General features: G+C 35.8%; 2 protein-coding genes and 1 long non-coding RNA gene across 6 annotated transcripts; 1 reads left to right on the top strand and 2 right to left on the bottom strand.

Moving 5' to 3' along the window:
• Positions 1–1,151: 1,151 nt before the first annotated feature.
• On the bottom strand, positions 1,152–2,257 carry LOC121236930. The gene is made up of 2 exons (XR_005934845.1): positions 2,176–2,257; positions 1,152–1,578 (listed from the first exon to the last, which is right to left on the bottom strand). It is a non-coding gene; the product is annotated as an uncharacterized LOC121236930 (long non-coding RNA).
• Positions 2,258–2,397: 140 nt separating this feature from the next.
• Positions 2,398–10,198, bottom strand: LOC121236929 (pentatricopeptide repeat-containing protein At5g65560-like). 3 transcript variants are annotated; one of them, XM_041133447.1, is made up of 8 exons: positions 9,892–10,198; positions 9,394–9,630; positions 8,792–8,884; positions 5,874–8,702; positions 5,655–5,792; positions 4,954–5,025; positions 3,478–3,554; positions 2,398–2,760 (listed from the first exon to the last, which is right to left on the bottom strand). In XM_041133447.1, exons 1-4 carry the CDS (start codon positions 10,000–10,002, stop codon positions 5,946–5,948), a joined length of 3,198 nt encoding a protein of 1,065 aa, XP_040989381.1. In that variant the 5' UTR covers positions 10,003–10,198; the 3' UTR covers positions 2,398–2,760; positions 3,478–3,554; positions 4,954–5,025; positions 5,655–5,792; positions 5,874–5,945. The 3 variants fall into 3 exon arrangements, with proteins under 3 accessions (XP_040989381.1, XP_040989382.1, XP_040989380.1); XM_041133448.1 differs by lacking the exon at positions 4,954–5,025 and adding an exon at positions 9,085–9,218 and having other exon boundaries at positions 9,394–9,633; positions 9,892–10,197; XM_041133446.1 differs by lacking the exon at positions 4,954–5,025.
• Positions 10,199–15,970: 5,772 nt separating this feature from the next.
• LOC121237914 lies at positions 15,971–19,192 on the top strand. 2 transcript variants are annotated; one of them, XM_041134847.1, is made up of 4 exons: positions 15,971–17,196; positions 17,861–17,916; positions 18,020–18,209; positions 18,743–19,192. In XM_041134847.1, the coding sequence occupies exons 1-4, from the start codon at positions 16,543–16,545 to the stop codon at positions 19,091–19,093; spliced, it is 1,251 nt and encodes a 416-aa protein (XP_040990781.1). In that variant the 5' UTR covers positions 15,971–16,542; the 3' UTR covers positions 19,094–19,192. The 2 variants fall into 2 exon arrangements, with proteins under 2 accessions (XP_040990781.1, XP_040990780.1); XM_041134846.1 differs by having other exon boundaries at positions 15,974–17,196; positions 18,017–18,209.
• Positions 19,193–19,408: the final 216 nt, after the last annotated feature.

Here is a 19,408-nt window from a genome sequence, read left to right as displayed (position 1 = left end):
ATGATCGAATAAAAAAACTGAAAATTTGAAATTAAAAAATTGTATTGTGTTTGAGTGATGTTTGAAAAAGAAATATTTAAGAATACTTTGTTAAACAAACAATACCTCGTTTTCTAGAGAGAGATGTGGGCAAACCTCGTTTTCTAGGCTTGCCAAAAATGGGACTTGCATTTGGGTATTTAACAACTACATGTACATTATGTCCCAATTAGGTACCCCCCTCTCCAATGGACCGATTTATTGTTTGGTAAGAATTTTAAATGGTAGTTTAGGATTTTTGTTGTTGTGTATTTTGTTGTGAAATGTGGATTTATATTTTAGTTTGGATTTTTTGTGAATTTTGACATTTTGTTGTGAATTTGTGATTTTTTGTTTGTTTTTTCCCATAATTGTTGGTGGGTGGTGCCATGGTGGACGGGGAGCCCACCCTCTGTGTGCGGGGGTGGATCCTAAGAGGCAAACTCCACCCTCCACTCATGTAGGGACGAGATGCGAGAAGAGGGCAACCCCATCCCGTAGAATGCAGGTAGCACTCCTAATTTGGAAGTTTGAGAAATTTAATTTTGTATTTGGATAATAATTAGATAATGATTAAATGAAAAAGTTAAAAATTTAAAATTAAAAATTGAATTATGTTTAAGTGATATTTGAAAAAGAAATATATGAAAATACCTCGTTAAACAAACAAGACCTCGTTTTCTAGGCCCACCAAAAATGGGACTAGCATTTGAGTATTTAACAATTACATTTACATTATGTCCCAAATAAGTACTATTTGATTTGTCCCTAATAAGTAGGAAGAAGCTGTTCCCGACTTTGACCACAAAATCATAAAGTTTGTGGTCAATTAGGCTCGGTTTTTCTAGTGCTTCATGTAGCTGCTAACTTTTATTGAACCACCAGAGCTGCCAAAGCATCCGATTTAGCCATCCATCATTCATCATCACCGTTGGGATCATGGGCATCGAGGGAGGTCGGGGGTTCGAGCTCGAATGATAGGGCGTGAAAGCCGGTGGATTGGGCAGTGATAGGAAGGTCGAGGTTCTTCATTCTCTAGTGGCTCTAGAAGACTCATATAACATTGATGAGAATAACACCTTCCATTTTGAGGTAAAAATTCACAAATAATATTTTTTTTTCCAACTATTTTGTTCTGAGGGGTAAACCCAATGCCATCCCAACCTATCTTCTATTTTCGGAGAGAAAAAGAAAGAAGGGAAATAATGAATAAAGAATGAATAAATAAATAAAGAATAGAGAAAAATCTCCCCCCGCCCGCGGGGGGGGGGGGGGGGGGGGGGGGAGAGAGAATGAAACTCAATTGTGGGAGCAGTCAAGATCACCTGTCCTAACTAAATATTTAACAGGTTAGAAACATACGTGAGAGTGTACATAATGCCCACTTTGATTTACTCATCCACTCTATGAGACCGATAGCCTTCTTGGTGGTAGCTCTATTTTGACTTTCCCGTTCTTCATTCACTTGGTTGGTCAGAACAGAATTGGAGTACTTCTCAACTTGTTCAAGAATTCTGCTTTACTTCCTTGTCTTCAATTTCCCAAAATGATTTTCTCCAACTGCAAAAAATATAGTTCAGGTTGACGGGTTGTTCAGGAATGACAAGTAATTGCAGCAACGGAATGAGCAATCGAGTTACTATCGGTTTGGATACACAAACCTATCTCATCTCATCTCATCTCATCATTACAATTATCTCAAACTTCAATACAAAATATAATAAACAATCAACTTTTTCAAATCCCAAAATAATAATAATATTAAAAATAATATTATAACAATTTTTTACAAAATATCTCATCTCATTTCATCTGAACTGCGTAACCAAACAAGGCTATAATTCTCATTTTAATAACTTCGTTTCACAGATATTAACCAAACCTTAATTCCTGCCTTTCTCACATAACCGTCATCATATTTGAACTTAATTTTCATATTCAATGGTGGACATTGGATATTGAAATTGTTTAATCTTATCTCATCTCATCATTACAATTTTCTCAAATTCTTATATAAAATATAATAAACAATTCAACATTTTCAAATATCAAAACAATAATAATATTAAAAAATAATATTCTAACAATATTTTATTCAACTTTCAATTTTTATCTAAAACAATCTCATCTCATCTCATCTCACTATCCAAACCGCACCTTAGTTTAAGATCGGCAAATGAATATGTTATCAGTGGTTTTCCATACTATGAGACAACTATTTTAGATGCAAAAGCTACAAGCTCAACATATCAAAACATTATTGAAACAAATAGAGGATTAGTACACAAAATTAACTCGACTACTGATGATAAAACTTGCCTGTTTTATTGAATTTGGCCTCTGAGCACTCGTGATGCTGATTTGTTGAGTATAGAAGACAATTCAACCCCTAGGGGTTGGCTCAAGTGGTAAACGCCTTGGGCTTGAGGATATGCTCCCCCAAGTCTAAAGTTCAAATCCCCTTGGATGCAAACAATCTCTAGGGGCCATCAGACTGGGGAATTTTCCTCCTTGAATTATCCGAGACGCACTTGCGGGAAACTCCTTTCCGAGGGCTTGTGCACCCCGGGATTAGTTGAGACGCTGTTTCTGGACATCCGGTGCCAATAAAAAAAAAAATCTTTCCGCAGCTCATCAAAACCTCAAATGCCAAAACAGAGGACGATAGGCTGCATTTGGCTGATTTTAAACCAGCCATATTCTTCTCTCCACTAGAAATTTAAATCTTCACACTTTTCCTTCCTGCATGCAATATGCAAAAAGAACAGTAGGAATAATTTCCATTATAGCATAACTAGTGAGCAAAAAATGCCTAACTTGGGCATTAGAAGGATTAACTTTTCTTTTTAAAGTTTTTTATAGAAGTTCCTGGGACAAGTTTTAAATGGTGGATGAACAGAGAAAAGTTAGTAATGCACAAACGGCAAGATAAATAACCAGGTTCGCGGTGTTTCATTTTAAGGGAATATGAACATGATCAGGTGAGATAGGTAGCACACCTGTCTAACATGGGTATTATTCAATTTTCAAGTGTCTATCCTGATGTATGTTTCTCACATGTACAAGGAATCATGTTAAGAATGTAAACATCGCAATCTGGCACTCTATGACTTGAACCATTAGAAAACAACCTTTCTTCGTTGAACATCATACATAGGTAGTGCGGTAAGTCCAGCTGATCTCAAATATTGAGAGAGAGAGAGAGAGAGGAAGTAGCAGTAGCACATGGGCTACACAATGAAAACAGATTCTAACGCAAAAATGGCTAAAACCCAAGGTTTCACAAAGTCAGCAGCCTTGCCTTATGTATACGGTGCGTTGAGCTTGGACCTACCTTTTGCAAATAATTCCAGTAAACGTCAAGAAAAGGAGTGGAAGTGACAGCAGCCAATGACACAAGCAATTCTAACAATTTTAAGTGTCTATAACCTGGCATGTTCTTTGAAAGAGCACCCTTACCTTGTAACACTTGCTTGGAAATGGCCCTACTGTTACATAAGCATTTGTTTGCCCAAGTTGTGTGCTAACTCTTCTCTCTGCATCAAGAAGAGATTCGTTGGAAGTGTTAAAAGAGAGATTTTACCACATTGCAGCATAATGAAGAAGGTCGTCGCAAAACATTTGTTTTTCTGAACATGTTTTAGGAACATATTTCAAATTAGCGCTATAAACTATAAATAACAAGCAATTTCTTTTTTATAATTAATAAGAGAAGTTCATTACCAAGAATAGGCAAAACCCAAGTATACAGGAGGAAATACCTACATTCACACTAGAAACATAAAAAGACTAAAGCAAAACAAGAAAATATTTTTTTTGATAAGTAATCAAGAAGTTTTATTCATAATAATAGGCAAAACCCAAGTACACAGGGAGTATACATGAGAAAATTATCTCCATTCAATACAAGAACCTTAGCCCAACAACTCAAGGTACTAAAGAAAAACTCCCTAAGCTCTCCCATTTGAGCGTTCTTTATCTTCAAAGCACCCCCATTCCTATCCAACCGTAAGCACCACATCAAGCACAAAGGAATCATCTTCCATATGGCAGTAATATGTTGACTCTCCTCAAAACCTTTCCAACATGCAAGAAGATCCACCACTTGCTTAGGCATCACCCAATCAATACCTGTCTTACCAAAAATCTCATTCCACAAAGTCTTGGCCACCTCACAATGAAGAAAAAGATGGTTAATAGATTCACCATCTCTCTTGCACATGAAGCACCAATCTACTACACACATTCCACGCTTTCTTAAGTTATCCATGGTCAGAATTTTACCAAGATACACCAACCAACAGAAAAAGGCCACCTTACTAGGTACCTTAACTCTCCAAATGCTTTTCCAGGAGTAATCATAGACACAATGACAAGTTAGCGCCTTATAAAAGGAGCTAACCGAAAATCTACAGAACTTTTTCATTTTTTTAAAATCAAATCATGCTGAAAAGAGTCTGACTTCTTACCAAGTTGTTCCCTTTCCCCTTTTCAGTTCAGACCCTATTCAATTGGCTCCAAGAAGTACATTAAGAGAGAGAAGGAATTTTTAAAAATATATTTCCTCCTAAAGAGAGAAAAGGACAAAATGCAAGGATCAAGAAGTGACATGATTTTTTAAAACAGTATAAGAAGAAGCAGAGAGAGAATCACACACATGCTTATGATCAACAATAACAAGCATTTTAATCAACCGTTTCCTCTAATTTCCCTTCATTTAACCGGAATACTAGCGTCCTAATAGTATTATGTTATATGGGGGGAAGCATTATTGAATAAAAGTGGGAAAGGATCACTCTTGGCCATGTGATCTCAGCTCTTTAAAAAAATATATATATTGGGGGAAGCATGCGGAGGAGAGTGGGAAGAGAGATCCTTCAGGCTAGAAAGATGTGATTCCCAATGACAGGAAACTCAATTGGTCTGGGATGGCACCAAAGTCTTAGAAGAACATAAGCAAGTGGGCCTCCTCTTCAGCTTTTTACTCGGCTCTCAAATTATCTCCACCTAGAGAGTGAATGTACAATCTTGCATCAGAGGATTGTAGTATCAAAAAGGTGAAATTTTAATTGCAAGCTAGAAATAATGGAAGAAATTCCCAGTATCTTTATGGTTTCTCAATTTGGAATTCAAGTTCAAATGTGGAAGCTTTAATAAATCATGGTGTAATTACAACTTGAATTCCCAAAGGTTGTTTGTGGGGAAATACCCCTTAGGAAGCTTTATAGGTCTGTGACTTTGTCAGAAACCACATTTAGGAGCTGTTTGATATCAATAATATGAACTGCAGTAATTTAATCAAGCATATATTCAAAAGCACTCATCAAATAATCCATAAAATTTTGTGATCGTGGGTAACAGTCTATGGTATGACCTAATTGGCTTTCAAAAGGACCAAAACTTTTCTTTTGACCCCAGATTGCCTAGCTAGGTTGCATGTGGCATGTGACTGGCAAGCACTAGTAGTCTAAGAAGGCTATAATCAATGAAAAAAGGAACAAAACTTTTATTTACTGGCAAGACAAATGAACCAAAACAATAATGATAAGACGATCCTAAGAAAACTAGAACAGAACAAGAAAATTACTTGAAAGATATGGTGAAAGCAATAATAAATCTCTGAATGTGAACTTTACCTAAACATGACTGTAAGGCTACTTTAGAACCACATTTGTGTACACTAAGCCTTCTGATTTAATCTGAGTCCGAGATTCTTTAAATAGTATGCCAGACGCACAATCATCTGTCATCTTCTTGTAATTAAGAAATCATACTTGAAATCAAATTATTGACATAAAAAACAGAAAATGAAGGAAAAAGAAAAGGTAAGAAGAGTTAGAAGCACGTCTGCTTACCCACTGTATGATGGCAAGATTGAAAAGGCATTACTCGTCCCATTTAACAGACGTTCATACTTCATCGTCAATCTATGTCCTTTTTAACTTGTCAGATATTTCATATGTTTCAATGGATTTGTCTAATTTAGACAGCTCTCTGGCCAAGATTAAATATGTATAAGAATTGAGAATGCAATTTCTGGCCTCCATAATGTGCAGAAGCTTCATACATGGATCTACTTGCCCTTCCTTCAGCAATCCATCAACCAATACTGTCCAAACAATCTCATCATTATTCCATCCTTTCTCAAGCATGCTCTTGAAAAAATTTTGAGCCTCTTCTACTCGACTTGCACTGCAGAGAGCACAAATAAGTGCTTTGTAGATCGATAAGCGGGGCTCCAAGACTCTAATTGTCATTTTGTTGAAGATTTTCAGAGCATGGTCCAGTTCTAGGTTCTTGCAATGAGCAACCAGCATTGAGTCGTAAATTTCTTGATTAGGACACAAGCCTCTCTCCTTCATGTTTTCCATCAATTGACTTGCCTCCCAAGCTCTGCCTTCTCTGCACAAGCCTGTCACCAGAGTACTGTAGGTATCAACAGTAGGGTCACATCCATTCTCTGACAATCTAGTTAAGAAATTACATAAAACTTCAAAATTGGTATATCTCTCATCTGAGCTGCAATTGTACACTGCTTCATGTTGTGCCGCAACCTTTTCTGTGAGCAACTTACACTCCCTTTGCAACCCTTTCAACAACACACACAATGTTCTGTAGTTGGGTTTGCAGCCCATGTTAATCATTCGCCTAAGAAGTAAGAACGCATGATCTAGCCTACCATGCATAACAAAACCGTCCATAAGTGATGTATATGTCACCTCATCGGGAACCAATCCTTTCCTCTCCATTTCTTCAAGTAACCCCTCCGCATCATCAGCTTTTCCTTCTAGACATAACCCATAAATAAGTAAACTATATGTGTACAGATTTGGTGAGCAATTTCTTTTTTCCATTTCATGGGATATCTTGAATGCAAGCTCGGTCCTACCATTTCTACATAGCCCATCAATCAAAGATGTGTAGGTAATGACATTTGGCTGTAAGCCTTGCTCTGCCATCTTGATACAAGTCTTTTCAGCTTCAGAAAAGCGATTATCTTTGGACAACCCACTGACAATGGCATTGTAGGTTTCAACACTTGAATGGCAACCACTTTCCTCCATCTTCTCAAACAATGTTAGGGCAATATCTAACTTACCCACTGTACAGTATCCACTTATCATAGCAGTGTAACAGACCTGGTTTGGACTAATACCTCTTTTCTCCATTTCTTGGAAAAGACTAGATGCAAGATCCAACTTGCCACCCTCACAAAACCCTGAGATAAGTTTGCTGTAGGTCCACTCATCTGGTTCACAACCACTCTCCTTCATCAATTCCAATAGTCTAATAGAATTGTTCGTGTTTCCTAATTTAAGGTACCCATTGATGAGTGTGTTGTATGTAACCACAGTTGGAGGGGGACCAGCATTGAGCATTTTGTTGAAAAGGACCATTGCCTTCTGAACATCACCCAGCAAGCAAAATCCTTTTATAATCTCGTTGTATGTTTGAACATTCAGTGCCATACGATGGCCTTCCATCCAATAAAAAATCTTCAAAGCAACACCAAATCTTCCTCCAGCACAAAACTCATTTATCAAAGCATTAAATGTTACTGTGCTTGGAACCAAACCATTCCTCAACATCTTGTGGTATATCCCAATTGCAATCTCATGTTTCCCAGCTCGAAACAACCCACTAATCAATGCTGTATGTGTGTGAACATTAAGAATACATCCCCTCTTCCTCATACTTCCCGCCAGCTCAATCGCATCATTCACACGCCCAGCTTCACATAAGGAAGTAATTGGAACCGTATAAGTATACACGGTTGGCTCAATACCTTTCTCAATCATTGCTTCAATCATGTCCAATGCCTCGTCCACCCGCCCATCATTGCAAAGGCCATTAATAAGGGTTGAGTATGTAACGGAATTTGGGTCACACCCCTTCATCATCATTCTATCAAAAACCTCAAAAGCTGCACTCAAATTACCATTCCTACAGTGTCCAAGAATCAAAGATGTATATGTAAACACATCTGGGCACATATCATACTGAAAAACCTTACTCAAAACCAACTCTGCCTCTTGCACCTTACCCTTCTTACATAATATATTAATCATAGTATTGAATGTCAGCAAACTTGGCCTAATCCTGCTGTTCAACATCTTATAATATACATCTTGTGCTACAAAAACCATATCAAATTTTCCCAACTGAATTAAAAGCGTATTGAAGCTATACAGAGTAAATTCAAAACCAGTTCCACTTATCTCGTTGAAATACGACATAGCCCGCTTGAGCTCATCTTCATTCTGACAAGCTTTGATCATAAGGATTCTCACGTGGTCTGCTTTTGCAAATTGGCGGTCCTGCACAAGCCTATTGAGCATCGATATAAAACAGCTCATATCACGTATGTAGAAATGCCGGTTAGAGACCCAATAGAAGAAGCGCAAGGCTGAGTCTGTGTCGTTATGGATTTCGAGGATCTTGGATACATGGTAGGGTTTGAGTTTGGGGCTCAAGGTTTTGAGTTGGGGGTTCTTTTCCCATTGGGGACCAGAGAGGATGTTACAAATTTTGGAGACTAGATTAGGGGGAGGGTCTTCAAAGGGTGTGAATGAAAAGTTGGGTTTGGATGAGAATCCGCGAAAATGGTGGGAACCCGATTGAGAAAGGAGGTTTCGAAGGTGAATAGAAGATGAGGTTTTGATCGGTTTTCTCATAATTTGTACCTTCAGGAAGGCATAGAAACAAAAATTAGTATGATATAACAAACAATTTTACAACCCCCTAAAAAGGTTAAAAAGACAATGCTGCTTACAATTTGACTCTCCGCAAGAATCTCACGCGGGACATTAAGTGGAAGGTTCGTTGAGGCCACAACACCTTTCACAAAGCTTAGATATTGCGGGAACTATTCAAGAAAAAATGAAAACAATTATTTCACCACAACGTTTTTTGACAAGTAAAAAAAATTAGCACCACAACTTGACATTATATTTTTACATATGTTATTAAATTGCATTCCTCTCTTGTCCAAACTTTAGCAATATTATTTATCACTTTTCCTTCAAAGTCACCAGAAACAAGCCGCTGTTTCTCATAAAGCCTTACATGTTTGGTCTTGGGATTGATTACGTCCTCCTTTCTTATGGAAGCGATGGCTGGCGCATAGAGTACAGATCAAAACATTATTTCACCCGGCAATTCAGCTCAGAAAGAGAGGCACCATGATGAAATAATAGATGCTAAAAACAATCGCATACATCAGGAGTAGAGCCTACACTTAGCTGTAGTTTCCTCATTTAACTATAGCTAATTGGGCGCCCATTTTAGAAGGAACTAATATTTTGAAAAACACGTCAATAGAGGACAAGCAAACATTTCCAAATCATTACCATACAAAAGTATAATGCTTATTACCTCTGTTATAAAGCATGAAGATGGTAATGAATCCAAGTATTTGTCAAAGTTTCTCTTATAGAATTCAAATTTCTCAACTGGTAAGGCCGACACATAGGGTGCTGCAGCAGTGGACTCAAATTGATTGCACGGAAACGAGGTGTCCTTCAAGTTTACTTGAGTTGAATATTTGATGACATGAGTCCTTCCAGCACTTAACACAGAGTACCAACGACTCCTGGACTCACTCTCTCCCACCTACTACGGATTAGAAACATCAAGATATCATGCCCAAAGAAAATGGCAATCGACTCACATATAGAAGCACGCAAAAGGGCATTAGCACGCATAAAAGAGAAACCGCAAATCTACATTTCGACAATATTTCACTCAAAACGTCTTAAAACTGGAATTTCCGACCAAAATTTAAATGTGTATATATATATATTCGTTTCTTTTAAACAGTTTTTAAGAACTATTGATTATAAAGTTTATCGATCAGAGAACTGAAAAGCATACGGAATCAAAAAGTCGTGAGGAGCAGGAAATCGGAGCGGCGGCGTTCCTGTAACGTGCGCCATCGCCGGTCCGCAAGAAACCGGAGAGAGAGCTTCGTGAGAACCCGTGCATATGGAAGAAACTACTGAAACAACCAGAGAGGAAGAGAGGGCCCCGGGAGGGTTTTGGGAAGATCCTGAAGATTGGGCTAATACTCTCAGCTCCAGCCTTCTTCACGTTTTCAGAACTAGCCTCTTATTCCTTGCGTTTTGATTTTGGCCCTTGGGTCTCAAGGGAAGGAAAAAAATGGTATACAAATGGTATACATTTGGTAGACGTGTCACCTTTAGGTCTCCATGTACCTCCTAACTGGGAAGTGTATTTTAGGGTTCAGCTATTTATTATCCTTCCATATCACATATTATATATTTTTCAAAAAATTAAACAATTTAATTTTTTGATTAATTTTTTTAAAAATTTTATATTTTTAAAATTATTGAATTATTCTACTCATTATCCATATATCACATATTTAATAAGATTAAAAAAGAAATAAAAAATAAAAATAAAAAATATGATGTATAATGTATACAAATGATGAATATAATTTTTCGAGATTTTTTTTTAATTTTATTCTTTTTAAACTTATTAAATTCTTCTACTTATCATCTATATACTACACATTTGATGAGATTACAAAATAAAAAAAAATAAAAAAAAATATGATGTGTGATATATAGAAATGATGAATAGAATTTTTCGTAAAATATAAGTTGTTTGACGAGACACTTACTCGATTACAGTTTTATCCTTATGATTTGTTTTGGACAGTACATTTATGTTGCGATTGTTTGTCTACCGTCTGGTTTTTTGGTCTTTTGGTCAGTAAAGTTAGGATGCAACTAACTGCCTTTCTAGGAGCATTAATATTAGAATAGGCAAAGGCAAATTTAGAATTTAGCTTATATCATATGTTTTGCTCTTTGTTTATTTCATTCAAAACCTAATCACATATTGGATTATCCATCTCTTAGCTAAAATAATAATAAAATATTATTAATTTAATATTTTTTTTATCTTTTATCTAATTTAAATTTTTCATATTTTACAATTATATCGATCGTATGCTAATTAATAATCAAATTGTAATTAAATTATTATTTAAAAAATCATATTTTCAATGATCATATTTAACACTAATAACTACAAAATTTGTGTACCATCAGCAATTCTGTTGAAGAAACTGCCTATCATCTTTTCGAGTGCTCTTACTCTAAAATCCTTGATTTTTTTTTTCCCCTGAGCTTGCTAAATAGATTAATATCACTGTTATTCTTTAGTCCTATTTTTCATATGATCCTCTTGAGAAGATGTCAAATTTCTAAAATTTTGCCAAGAAAGCAAAAGCAAAGTCTTATAAATATATCAACATTTGTTATTAGGATGACAGGGTTTAAAATGAGAAGAAGAAATATTTGTATATTTTAGGAATGAGCAATGATACTCTTCATTATAATCCTAATTGTTCTAAACGAGCTTCTGTTTCTGGTTCTCTGATCTCAACCAGTCATGCTTCTTTCTCAATTGTGCGATTTCTAACTGTTAGATCCTAGATCGGAGGATGTAGATGAATATGATTATTATCACTTAATATATATCATGTTTATACTTAAAAATAACACAATAGATTGGAAGGAGAAAAAAAGTCATTATCGACCCGCTGAGACTATTCGGGCCTTGATCGGTGCGATTTGGAACACTTGGTGGTGGTTCAGTGCAGTTAAATGGTAGGGTTGAGCACCGATCGTTTCAGAGTCGGAGGTTAGACCCTCTGACTCCGACTTTGTCGCAGGTTTTTTTTTTTCTTTTTTAACTTCATATTTGACTCACTTTAAAAAAAAAAAATTATGAGCTTTCAAATTTAAATTTTCTCAACATTACAATCTAAACTAATTAAACTTTTGATTATAACAAAAAATACAACTAAATAAAATAAGTAACATACTAATTTTTGATTAAACTTTTGCTATAGTGATTTTAATTTAGTATAACTATATAATAGTATTAGTATAAATATTATACTAACTATATCACTAATAGTATTAGTATACTAATACTAGTATATCACTATAGTTAATAGTACCTTATAGTAATATAACTATATTAGTATTAGTTATAGTGATTTAAATTTTAGTATAACTATATTAGTATAAGTTATAGTGATTTAGTATAGTTATAATATTATAAGTTATAACTATAGTCTATATTAGTATTAGTATTAGTTATGGTGATTAGCATAATTATATATTAGTATTTGCTATAGTGATTTTAATTTAATATAACTATATAATAGTATTAGTATAAATATTATTCTAACTATATCACTGATTGTATTAGTACGCTAATGTCTAATACTAATATATCACTATAGTTAATAGTATCATATAGTAATATGATATTGGTAATTAATACTATAGTGATTTATATAGTAATTTATATATAGGCTTAAAGTGGTTTACTAATTTATATATAGTAATTAATACTATTAGTAATTTATATGAATAATACTTTAGTTATTATACATTAGTATTATATGTTATTATAAATTTATAGATTAGTGTTTATCCATTAGTAATTTATACATTAGTAATTTAGTGTTACATGTTAGTAATATTGTAAATTTGTAATAGTATGATATTTATATATAGTCATATACTAAACTATTATTAATTAATTTAGTCTATATATTATAATATAAATATATTATTTAACTAGTATATTATTGAGTTTAACTAACTATATAAGATATAGTTGTATAAAATTTAAATAATTAATATACAGAAAAACACATATTTTTATAAAATATATATAAAATCGGAGGCGGAGGCGGAGTTGGAAGTTCGGAGTCAGTTCAGAGCGGAGTCGGAGTCGGTTCATCAATGACTCCGACTCCGACTTCCAAGAGAAAAAAAACCTCCGACTTCGACTCCGACAAGTCAAGCGGAGCCGGTGCGAAGCCGGATTCGGAGTCGGATTGTCGAATTTTTACTCAGCCCTACTAAACGGTGTCCTTGCATACATCCAAGGTAGTGAACAAAAAATAAATGCAGGAAAAATATAAGAGATAAAGATACACAAATTTACGTGGTTCGGCATAATGCCTACATCCACGGGAGCTTGAGGAGGGGGAATCCGCTATAATATGATTATTTTACAGTCTCTCATAGTATCTTATCCTCACTGTATAATGAAAATAGGAAGTCTATCTTCTCGGGGAGATGATGTTGCTGAAGTTTTTATCGTGAAGTTGAAGAAGCTCTAAAAGCTGTAGTCTGGCCAAAAAGTCATTTGGAAGAAGCCCTTAAAAGTCCCTCTCAAGTTGTCTTGTTTCCCTTTTTATTTTCAATATCTCATTCCTTCATATTACATCATCTTTCATTTATGTCCATTCTCTAATTTTGCTCCTAATTTAGTCATTTCTCTCTTATTATTTTGTCTTCTAGTGGGAGCTTTCATCTTGGGCTGGGCTTAGAAACTCATTGTGAGTCTGAGATATTTTATTCCCTCCATACTACATCATCAAATTTAATTATAAATAATAAGAATTAAGATTAAAAAAAATATTTATTTTTTATGGAAGAGTTTTGTTATATACAAGTAAATTTGTGCACCAATCTGTATATTAATATTGTTACCTTCATATTCTAAATTTAAATTAATATTATTTTTAATAAAATTTATTTTTTAATTAATTATATTAAATAGATACACGTATTAACACGTGAAATCGTTTATAATTAAATTTTTGATTTATATGGAACATGGTCCTCTGGCACGTATTGATGCGGTCTTCGCATGTTTATGGTACAATCAAAAAAGCTGTTTTGGTTTATCATCGAGTGGTTAGTACCCTAATCTAGTTGAAGTACTGATGTGGATCCCACCAAATTTCTCACTAATTAGAACAAAAATGTATATGAATCAGGCACAATTTGAGAAATATAGTGCTGAACCGACTCCAAAAAAGTGATGGGCAGTCTTGAAGGAAAAATGCAGATAAAAAGTTACTAGCGGGTATTGAGATATTATACCTGAAAATATCTTATTGTTATTTATTATTTTATTATTATTATTCATCTACTTTTTATTACTATTTAATATTCTATAATTATTTTTTAATTATTATTTATAGAATACTTGATAATAACTCACTATGAAATGCAAACTTAATAAATACTGTATTTATCACTCTTCAATTACACCATTTAATTTGAGTAAACAGACGGAGAAGGTGTCAATCTCAAGCTCTGTAACATGGTCGGCTAAATGGGACAGATGTTTGATATTTTGCAGGCGTCGACAAGTATTTTAAGCCAAGCAATTATACAGTCTCTCGCTTACATAACTATGTTGTATTCTCTCTCTCTCTGTGTGTGTGAAAAAAATGTAAGAACTTGATTCAAGCAGACATTTTTCATCTTTAACAATCGCAACCAAGATCAACCCTGAACTTCAGACTGCAATGGGTAGCCTGAAACAATTACTACCATTTTTGCTTTTTCAAATAAATACTCAGAAAACAGAGACGATGCTCTGAATGATGGAGGAGATTTAAAAATCACAGATAAGCCCATGGCTGAGCAGCGCTTTGTAAAATGATTCGTCGAATCATATTCTGGGATGAACTTCTTAAGGTTGAGTTTTTTTAAGGCAGGGGAGCTTCATCAATTCCGGAGGAATCCTTACGCAGTAATGCAACAATGGAAGATGATCATTGCGGATTTCTGCATCATAATTGAAATGCATACAGCCATGCGATGGGGCCGATAATTTCTGCAGTGGGAGCCCCATCTGTTGGGAGTCTTGAGTCCTGCAAAGTGTTGGCGACTGAGTTTGGCAACAATCTGTATGGGGTTTGGAATTGGGTCCCAAGGCCATCTTTGTTTTGGGTTAAATCCATATAACATCAAAAGATTAGAACTGCAATGACACGAAAAAAGCATGTGATTGTGCAGAATGCATCCAAGATTACAAGGGCCATAGGCAGCTGGCCCAAGCCACCTTGGTTGTGAAGACAATGCTAAATCCAAGCAATTTTAGTAGCTGGTACGAGAGGGAGACATGAAAAAGGTGGATGGTCATTTCACTCTAAAAACGAGCCGAAATTTGAACCATCTTTTTCGGGTGTCCTTTTCTTTTGAGTTTTTTCTAGACAAGCAGTTGCAAAACATAAATTTGCTGGGTCAGCTCCACGATATCACAGAATCATAGTTCCATGGGACACTTGTTTTTTGAGGTAATCCAGTAGATCCAACCTTTTATCAAGCTTTCCAAGTTGATTCAATTGATTATTGTACCTTCAGCACAGTGCACATGCTCTCTGTGTGAGTGTGTGTGGCAGTGATTGTTCTGGTAATGATTTGATTTACTCCTTTCTCTATCTCAAAATATATAAAATAAAAGAAGAAAAATATTTGATTAAAACATTGATTCAGTAGATCCAACCTTTTATCAAGTTCCCCAAGTTGATTCATTGAGTATTGTACCTTGTGCACAGTGCACATGCTCGCTCTCTCTCTCTCTCTCTCTTCTTTCTCTGGCAGTGATTGACAGATTATTCTGGTATGATTTACTCGTTTCTATAGATCAGAATATATAAAAAAAGAGAGAAAAATAAACATTTGATTCTAGATTTTAATATCCATCTATTCTTTTTTTTTATTTGATTTTTTTAATTTTTAATTTTACTTAATGATTAAAGAAATAATTATTAGTAAAATTATATATTTTTAAAATTTTTTCTTTATAATTAAAATGTTAAAAAAATACTTAAAAAAAATAATAACAAAATAAAAAATTTTAAATACAGATAATAAATAAATAGTAACCCAATCACTTCCGGTCCAACAAAATCTTGACAGTCCAATGAAGAGTTTTATGGAAAGAAGGGAGAGACAGATATGGGTTACAAGGCTCCCACTTTAACTGGCTATTGTCTATTGGACAATGAAAGTCAACCAAAGTGGAGAAATAGACAAAACAAAAAGCTGTTACAGAACCTCCTTGTTAATACAGCTTAAAGAAAAAAGAAAAAGAAGAAGAAAATAGAAAGCCTTTCTTACCCTTCCCTCATTTTTAAAGCCTGCAACCACACGCTCAGACTGGGACAAACCGTGAGAAATATGAAGATGGAAGGAAGGCTTGGCAATGCCATTGATATCTTTTTCTTATGATGTTTAGAAACAAACTATAGCAGAAATCATAGCACGAGAATTGAATCTGAAGTTCTGAACAGCTAAATATGGACAGGATGAGTTTGATTGTCCTAAACGGCTTCGTGAATATATAAAGGCAGAATCTTTAAGATTGATGTACAACTGATATTCTGATTTTTTGACGGTACGAATCAAGGTCTGAAATGAAAATATATTTCTCGAGATTGCAGTGATATTTTATGACGGATTGGTTATCACAACCTTCGTTAATTCCATGTCCTGCAAGACCCATTTTCGTAAATTCATAGTCGGAAAGCCAACCAAGAAAGGGAGCTACGGGCTCAGAGGGGGATATTCCCGATAAAAAGCAAAGAAAGCCGCTTTCTTGTGGACTCAAAGGTCTTTTTCTTCTCGGTTTCGGACTCGAAGGCCTTGCAACTCGGACTTGAAGGAAGTAATGGCAGAAAAAGGAGGAAGAGAACTGGGTACCGTACTAGAGGAGGACGCGGGAGAAGACAGAGACGAAGAACAAGAAGAGGAAGTGAAGAAGCTTGTGCGAACATACCTGGGGCTCAGCTTCTGGGTGTCGCTGGCATTGATTCCCAATAGGACAGTGTCCCTGGTACCGGCCCTAGAAACCCAAGTCCGGGAACTCTCTTTGAGACTCCTGCAAGCGGAGGAGCAGCTGAGGCAGATGAAGTCCCGGAGAAAAGAGGACTCCAAGGCCAATGCCCGGGTGGTGGAGATCTTTGCGAGCCACCGGAACGCGTGGCAGGCGGAGGAGAGGCGGCTTCTTCAGGGGATCGAGGAGCTGAGGGAGAGGGTGGCTGAGCTGGAGAAGAGGGAGGCAGAGTACAGGGCGCGGGTGGAGGAGCTGGAGAAGGAGGTGGGCGAGAGGGATGAGATGATTAGCTTCATGTCCAGGACCAGCAGGGTTGATCATCACGAGTTTGGGGAGGAAGAGGAAGATAGTTCAGTTGAGGTGAACTTTGTTTATGAGCGTCCGGAACCACATCCGCAGCTTAATCATCATCAGAAGAATGCATTTGATTCTGAGTTGTTGGCGTCCTCTGCTTCCAAGTTTTGGGCGGAAAGAGCTAGCCTCTGCCAGGTATTAACTTTCTTTTCCAATGCCTTTGAATCCCCTAGTTTTCTAATTGAATATAATTGAACAACGAAGAAAAAAAGATTAGCCTTTGGAAGAGGCCTATATGGTGAAAAAATATTTGAATCTACTGCTTGAGTGGACAGCATGATGGAGAATAATTCAGACTCAGTACACTTGCAAGAATGTGGCCACGATCTTTATTGAGTAGTAGATGAGAGAAAGTTGTACAAGATAGTTAGGGTTTGTTTGATGAAAACTGATGGATGGGATTGGATGAAGATGCTTGTTCAAGAGAAGAGCACCCAATAGACAAAGAGAAGACCTAACATTAGTTCCAATTGTCTGATGGAGGATGCATCTGTAGATAGAGCTAAATGGCCAAAAAGGGCAAAAAGAGTTTACTTGATAATAACTATATGGCACATGAATACACATCTGAAAAAGAAAAAAGAGTTTGTTGGATATATGCCAACTAATTATCATTAGCAGTATGATACTACTTTAATCTCTCACTGGGATTCCAGGTCTAATATTGATAGTGTAGAATTCTTAAGTTATTTTTATATTCTAATAGCCTTAGATAAACTAATGATGCTTAAATTCCAAATTTGTGAAGAGAGTGAAGGCATTTCTTATGGACCTGAAGTTTAAGTGTCTCATCTTGCAGGATCTACAGTATGATTCCCTCGAATCATTGTATCATATGAAGCATTTTGTACCAAGGTAAATTGAAACAGTCTATCACTTATAATTCCTGAAGAATGTATTGGTATTGCTAACACCCTACGACTAACAAAAGGGGAAACATTTTTTGCTTGCCTAGAAGGGAATCCCCTTGGAAGGTAGATGGTGAATCAACTGGAGTTGCCTCTAAACTAAAGTTACTTGAACAGGAACTCATGAATTTGGTAAGCGTGGGTAACAGTGATCTATCAAAAGTACCAACACTAATGAGGAAGCAAGCAAAGAGATGTCAAGCTCTTGCAGGGAAGATTGATGATCTATGCAGAAGAATGGTAATGCTCAACTGCTTCCGGTTTATTGCTTCTTTACTCGTACACATTATGACTAGTCTCGATCGTCATTTGATCCTTTTAGACACATCATCACTTGAATTAATCATGCTACATGTGAAATCTATGCATGAGAGAGGTCCCGCTTGTAATAGTGACCAATTGGAACTAAGAGGCTGTTCCCTTTGCGCTTGTGAAGTAATTAAAGGAAAAATCCTACATGATGCATCTACAAAGCTATTTTAAAAGTATCTTGCTGTGGAAGAGTATGTCAACCATTTGTTGTTGAGACCCAAAAAGATGATAAATGTAACACTGTAATCAGATGTCCCCTGCCCCCAATTCTCCTTTCTCTTTTCTCTATTTTAGCACTTCCCTGGTTTACCCTGATTATCGGTGAAAGATTCATGTTAGGATACAAGTCACCCCTCAGCCTGCTGCTACAAATTGTTGTGATTTTTATTTCCATTGTTGGTATTTGCTAATGGCACATAAAAAAAAAAATGTTACTAAAGTTGCTTTCCTCGTTTCTACAGCAGGCTAGTGATCCTAGTGAACCAACCCTTAGTCCAGAGTTTCGAACGCAAAGGCAAACAGAGTTTTTACTCGAGGCATTTAGACTTCAGCAGCGTGCATCAGAAACTGGACAGAAGCTCATGGCATTACGAACTGAAGTTGGGAAGAGTTACCATGGGGATGAGGTGAGCCAGGCAAAACTGAAGACAAGGATATCTTTAGACTCGATCATAAACAACTTCAAAGAAATCCAGAGGAATTTGGAGATATGGCTGGCCAGAATTATAGGAGATCTTGAAGGGATTCTGGCAAGAGATGGCGCTTCTCGTGTAAGGGATTATTATATGTCAAGGTATCCTTTTGTTCAATAGAATATTCAAGCCATCTTGATCCACATAAAATATATATGCATATGCTCTTTTGGTATCATACTTTCTAAGCAATAAAGTGGCAGTTAAATGTCTCCTGTATATGAAAGTTCCGCTTTGTTAATAATAGCATCTTAACGTAACATTACATCTTTAAAATGTAGTCAACATAGATCTGAAACATTAGGGACAGAGACAAGCTGCAACTTTTATCATCAAGGATTACCTTGAGAACCATGTTCTATGTTGCTCCAGCAGAACTTTTCTATGAATTCTAAAATGTATATAAACTTTTTTCTTTTTCTTTTTAATAACGAC

The sequence above is a fragment of the Juglans microcarpa x Juglans regia genome, chromosome 6S (assembly GCF_004785595.1).
Source record: "Juglans microcarpa x Juglans regia isolate MS1-56 chromosome 6S, Jm3101_v1.0, whole genome shotgun sequence".
Taxonomy (NCBI): Eukaryota; Viridiplantae; Streptophyta; class Magnoliopsida; order Fagales; family Juglandaceae; genus Juglans; species Juglans microcarpa x Juglans regia.
The sequence above is the reverse complement of the archived record's forward strand: the minus strand, read 5'-3'. Positions and strand labels throughout refer to the sequence as shown.